This window comes from Acanthisitta chloris, unplaced genomic scaffold (genome assembly GCF_000695815.1).
Source record: "Acanthisitta chloris isolate BGI_N310 unplaced genomic scaffold, ASM69581v1 scaffold10510, whole genome shotgun sequence".
NCBI classification, from domain to species: domain Eukaryota; kingdom Metazoa; phylum Chordata; class Aves; order Passeriformes; family Acanthisittidae; genus Acanthisitta; species Acanthisitta chloris.
The window spans coordinates 1-5266 of record NW_008649912.1 but is presented as its reverse complement, the minus strand read 5'-3'; the positions used below and the strand labels follow the sequence as shown (position 1 = coordinate 5266).

Sequence of the window (5266 nt, the reverse complement as noted above, 5' to 3'; positions counted from 1 at the left end):
CAGCCTGGCAACCGCTGTGGGACTGGGACCAGGCACAGCCCTCCCCAGCTTCCCTCTTTGCAAGGGAGGGGGTAAATGCCCCCCACCTCTGAGCTGCCATGTGGTGCTGGAGGCTGATGGCAGGATGGAACTGTGTCTGCAGGAACCCCCAAAGGACCGTGACCTGGTGAACCACCCCAATGTCATCTCCTGCCCACACCTGGGTGCCAGCACACGGGAGGCACAGAGCCGCTGCGGCAAGGAGATCGCCATGCAGATCGTGGACATGGCCACGGGGAAGGGGCTGACTGGCGTAGTGAGTCCCCTCACTAGGCACCTGACTTCTGTGCCTCAGTTTCCCCATCTGTAACACACGGATGCATTAGGAGCAACCCTGTGTGCTCACTGGTGGGTTCTCACCGCTTGCCCTGCTCTCCCTTGCAGGTTAATGGGCAGGCTCTCAGCAAGGCTTTTGCACCCCAGACCAAGCCCTGGATCGCTCTGGCCAAGACCCTGGGCATGGTGCTGCATGTGGCAGCCAGACAAGTGCAAGGCAGCATGCAGGTCTGCACCCTAGGTGAGCTGGGCAGGCTGCACCCCATTCCTGGGTGTGGGGACCCCGATGGGTGGGAAGGTGTGCAGGGCCCTCTGGGCCAGGCAGGTAGGAGGGCAGCCAGGAGAAAAAATGGACAGGAGGTTGGTTGGTGCTGGGATTGGAGCACAGGGACATGCAGGAATGGATGAGTGGGAAGGTGGGAGGATGGGAGTAGGGATGGATACATGGATTGGGTGGGTGGAAGGACCTGTCCCAGGTTGTCTGCTCCAGTGCAAGGCTAACCTCTCTGTTGCTGGCTCATCCACCCCCACCTCCTCTCTGTGCCCCAGGGACATCCCTGAAGGAGGCTGGGAGCTACCTGACACCTGCCGTGGCTGCAGGCATGCTGTCTGGGGCAGCACAGAAGGAGGTGACCCTGGTGAACGCCACCCTGCTGGCCCAGGAGGCTGGGCTGAAGGTGCGTGGACACCCGGGCTCTGCACATTAGCCTGGCACACTCAGATCCTGTCCTTCCCCACCAAGCTGCATGAGCTGGGGGGCAGCCTGTGGGACTGCTATTGCAGCTCTGAGGCTGAGGGGACATCCCCAGGGTGCCTCTGAGGATATCTCCTCCCCACACCCTGCCACGCACAGGACCTGGGCACTGAGCAGCCACGTCTCTCTGGCAGGTCACGACCACCCACAGTGATGTGGCCCCCGAGCCCGACAGCAGCACTGGCTTGGTGCAGGTGTCCCTGCAGGGCACCCCACACCGAGTGACTGGGACAGTGCAGGGCAGCACCCCAGTGCTGCGGGAGATCAGCGGGGCCACCTTCCAGCAGCCAGGCCAGCTGTCTGGCCACCTCCTCATCTACAGAGCCAAAGCCTCCGATCCCACTGCTCTGTCCGTGCTGACTGGTGAGCTCCTGCATCAGCCTCAAGGAGGAGGGGCAGCCTGGGAGGCCCCTGCATCTGACCCAGAGCTGAGACCCTGCTGCAGCAGGGAGGGGGCAAATGTTACCTGGAGAGATGGATGGGAGGGCTTGGGCAGGGGTTGGGTGATATGAAGCAAAGAACTCGAGGTGGGAGAAGAAATGGTACCATGGACCTTTGAAGGGTGTTGGGGTGAGCAAAGCCACAGCTCCCCACTGGGTGCTGGGGCGGTGGGGCAGCCTGTGGCCTTTAACCCCTCCTCTTTCCAGGGCTGCTGGGGAAGGTGAGGATCCAGCTCCAGTCCTACCACAGCTCCAGCCCAATGGCAGGGGAGCAGTGGAATGTCGTGGGGCTCTCGGGCCCCCTGTCCGACCTCAGCGAGCTGAAGCCACATGTCACGGAAGCCTTCCAGCTCCACCTGTAGACCCTGACTGCCAACAAGCACTCTCCTTATGGCAACAGCACCTGGACCCTCCCCCAGCTGGGCGAGCATCACACCTGGCCATCCCTGACCCCCATGCTGGGTTTGGGGTGGCCCCGCACTCAATAAAGGGTCCAAAAGGAGAGAGCATGTGATGCCTTGTCTGTGCGATCCCTTGTCCCCAACCCCAACCCTCCTCCCTCCTGTCCCTGCCACCCCCCAGCTTTGCTGCTGTTTGCTGAAGGGTGCAAAGGTCTCTCTGCCTGCCAAGGTCTCATCTGGCCACAGTCCCATGCCGGGACAAGGCCCAGAGTGCAGTGCTCCAAGGGGGATGAGCCTTCCCGTGAGCCCCTGCATCACCTGCCACCTCTTGCCCCCCAGATTTTGCCATAAGGATGTTTCAATTTCATGACATCGTGGGAAACAGCATCTTACCACCCCCAAACAGGAGACTGGGAGGCTGAGGTTTACTTGGTTCCTTCAAAATACCAGGACCCACTCCCATCCTGGGGAAGTAGGGTGCACTAAGGCACACATCTAACAGAGCAGATAGCCACGCTGGGTGCCCATGGGATAAATCCTCTAAGGGGCTGCAATCCAGACCCAGGGTTGTTAAGGGAAGGGTCCTGGGGCAGGAGGAGACCACTCAAAAGCGGGAGCCAGAGCTGGGCTGCTGACCCCTCTCATCCACACCTTTATTCCCCTGCACCACCCAGCTGTTTGCAGAAGATGCTGCTCTTATCCACCCGCTCTGGGGCCCAAGGCATTGCTGGCCACTTCCCAGCCATCCAAGGTGAGGTTTCCCACAGAGGCCAGCCCCGGTTTTGAGGATGAGCAGGGGTGATGGTGGGGAAGAGAGCATTTGCCTCCCCAGGGCTCACCACTCTGGTTGCCCCTAGATGGGCTTCCTAGCGTATTGACGGCGGTACTTGGAATCCACCCGTGTCAGGTACCAGGTTCCAGGGAAGAGATCCGCCTGGGAGCCATGGGGAGCATGGTCGGCTGCAGGAAGAGGATAATGATGCTCTGGGGTACTGTGGGGTCTCAAGAGGGAGGTGTCACATCCCCCCAGCCCCACTCACCTAAGTGATGAGTCTCCTCCCTCTGCTTCATGATCTCAGCGAAGTCCTGCGGGGCCACACGCTTGCGGGAGTCCAGGCGAGCCGGCAGGTCAGCCAGGCTGGAGACCAGCTTGTCCAGGGGTGAGCCTGGCAGCAAACACCCCGTGGGTGAGATGGCACTGCTGGCAGCCCCGGCTCCACAGCCCCATGCCACCCTCCCTTCCCAGTCCCCCTCTCCCATGGGGCTCACCTGGGGCTGCATCCTGCGAGACACGGAAGGAGAACATGCTGGCAGCCAGTCCCGAGCCATAGGAGAAGGCACCGATCCGGGAGCCAGCCAGGTCCCGTGCCGAAGACCTGAGGCAGGAGGTTGGGGGAGTTAGAGGAGATTTGGGGTGAGAGGAGGTTGGGGATACAGGGCTAGGGGGGTGATGTAGGGAGCTGCCTCCTGCCACGGAGATCCTGGGTCATGGGGCTACGTTTTCAAGGGTATGTAGCCCTGGAGTGTGGTGGTGCCAGGGAGCCCCAGGACAAGACTTGTGTTCCCCCCAGTGCCTGTCTGTTCCCACGGCTCCTTTCCCGTGGGGTCAGCCATTCTGCCAGGCATGACAACGGTGTTTTCATCCTCCTGGCAATGACAGAAGGGCTTTATGCACTGGCCCAGCTCCAGCAAGCTGGGATGAAAAGGCTGTTGGGGAGATGGCATGGAGCAGGATACATCCACGCTAGGAGTTGCATGCAATGAAAACATCCGGTCTCTGCTGGGGTGGGAGATGAATGCTGGTGCCTGCTCCCCAAGCCAGCCAGGGACTGTCTTCCCCAAAATCACCTCCTCCCTCCCTGCCAAGCCAGCGTTTTGGGAGACTCACTGTGCCAGGAGGGAGGCCAGGCAGCCATACATTGATGGCGTGTACATGTTGCCATTGCGGGAGGAGAGGAGCAGGGAGGGTTTGGTTTTCTGGTTGAAGATGTCCTGGCTGGCAGCCTGGAATGCCTTCTCCACCTCCTTGCTGGTGTAGGTGTCCTCCAACTTCAAACCACTGCCCAAAGAGAGGCTGTCTCAAAACCCAGAGTGACACATGCCTGGTGGGCTGAGGGATGGGAGACACGGCGCAGGCACCCACCGAAAGGTCTGTAGCCCCTTGTAGAGACCAGCAGCTGTGTCGGGGTTGGGGGAGGCCAGGAAGTCATTCAGCATCAGCCGCCCCACGGACTTCTGTACCAGCTTGCAGAAGGGTGTGTGGAAGATGATGTACTTGAAGTCATCGAGGGTGAAGGGCCGCTGGACACCAGCTGGAAGGCAACATGGGGCCCTCAGCAACCAGGGGAACGGGGTGGGCACTGCAGAGGTGCCAGCACTTACCCTGCTGCCACTGGCTCTCTGCCTTCCGTCGGTACACGGCGTAGCAGCGGTCCAGTGCCCGCAGGTAACACTGGATGGAGAGCTGCCCATCCACCACTGGGTACTCAGAGGACAGATCTGGCTTGTAGAAGTCGTAGGCATGCTCCATGTGGGTTCCCCTCAGGCCTGGAGGCACAGGGAGAGCCAACTGTCAGGGAGCATTGGTGAGTCCCAGCGCAATGGCAAGCACCCAGGGGTGCCACCTGCCATGCCAGCCCCAGCATCCACAGCCTCCCTGGGTCACTCCGTGGTGCCCACGGGGATGTGGCTAACCAGGATCCTGAAGTATCCAGCATGAGGCTGTGAGAGCCAGTGCTGCTGGAGCTGAGGAGCTCTGCCCAAGGTTGGGACATGGATGCATGGCCCCCAGGGACAGTATCCATCAGCTCACCATCCCCAAGGTCTCATGACACCAACCTCTCTCCAGCACCAGTGGGGCGTTGGGTCCCACCAGCATGGCGATGGCACCGGCACCTCCCGTGGGCCGCGCGTTGCCCGTGGCGTAGACAGCGATGTCCCCACACACCACCACAGCGTAGCGACCTGGGGGAGGACGGTGGGAGTGGCAGGGCCATCACCAGGTGGAAGTCTCCATCCCATGGCCCTTGTGTACTCCTATCTCAATGCTGCCAGTTGTCGCAGCCAAGGTAGGCAAGAAGCAGGAGTGATGGAGGAGCAGTGTCTGGCTTTGAAACTTGCCAGAGTATCTTTGGGTTTCAAGTCACCTCCTGCCTCCTTCCCCTATCCCATGGCACCTACCCATCCCTCCAAGCCCCACGTGATGGTCCCTGCCTGCACCCACCATCCCAGGCACTGGACTCCACCCAGGCAGCTGCGTTGAAGAGTGAGGCCGTGCCCCCATAGCAGGCGTTGGTGGTGTCAATGCCCTCCACGTCGGTGTTGCCAGAGTCATGGAAAAGCTGCATGAGGACGGT

General features: G+C 61.0%; 2 protein-coding genes across 2 annotated transcripts in view; one reads left to right on the top strand and one right to left on the bottom strand.

The window, feature by feature from the left end:
• Nucleotides 1–2018, top strand: part of PHGDH (phosphoglycerate dehydrogenase) — a gene marked incomplete at its 5' end in the record, with an annotated part of 3149 nt that extends 1131 nt beyond the window's left edge. Inside the window, 5 exons of the mRNA XM_009077973.1 lie at nt 123–295; nt 424–556; nt 865–992; nt 1204–1432; nt 1717–2018. Coding sequence (XP_009076221.1) covers nt 123–295; nt 424–556; nt 865–992; nt 1204–1432; nt 1717–1871 — 818 coding nt within the window. The remainder of the gene's footprint in view (nt 1–122; nt 296–423; nt 557–864; nt 993–1203; nt 1433–1716) is intronic.
• A 745-nt stretch (nt 2019–2763) lies between these two features.
• On the bottom strand, nt 2764–5262 carry LOC103805190 (hydroxymethylglutaryl-CoA synthase, mitochondrial-like; the record flags this gene model as incomplete). The annotated part of the gene is made up of 8 exons (XM_009077864.1): nt 2764–2870; nt 2951–3076; nt 3180–3286; nt 3799–3969; nt 4054–4222; nt 4293–4457; nt 4749–4874; nt 5134–5262. Coding segments are annotated over 8 exons (1100 nt in total), but the record flags the coding sequence as incomplete, so codon positions are not given.
• Nucleotides 5263–5266: the final 4 nt, after the last annotated feature.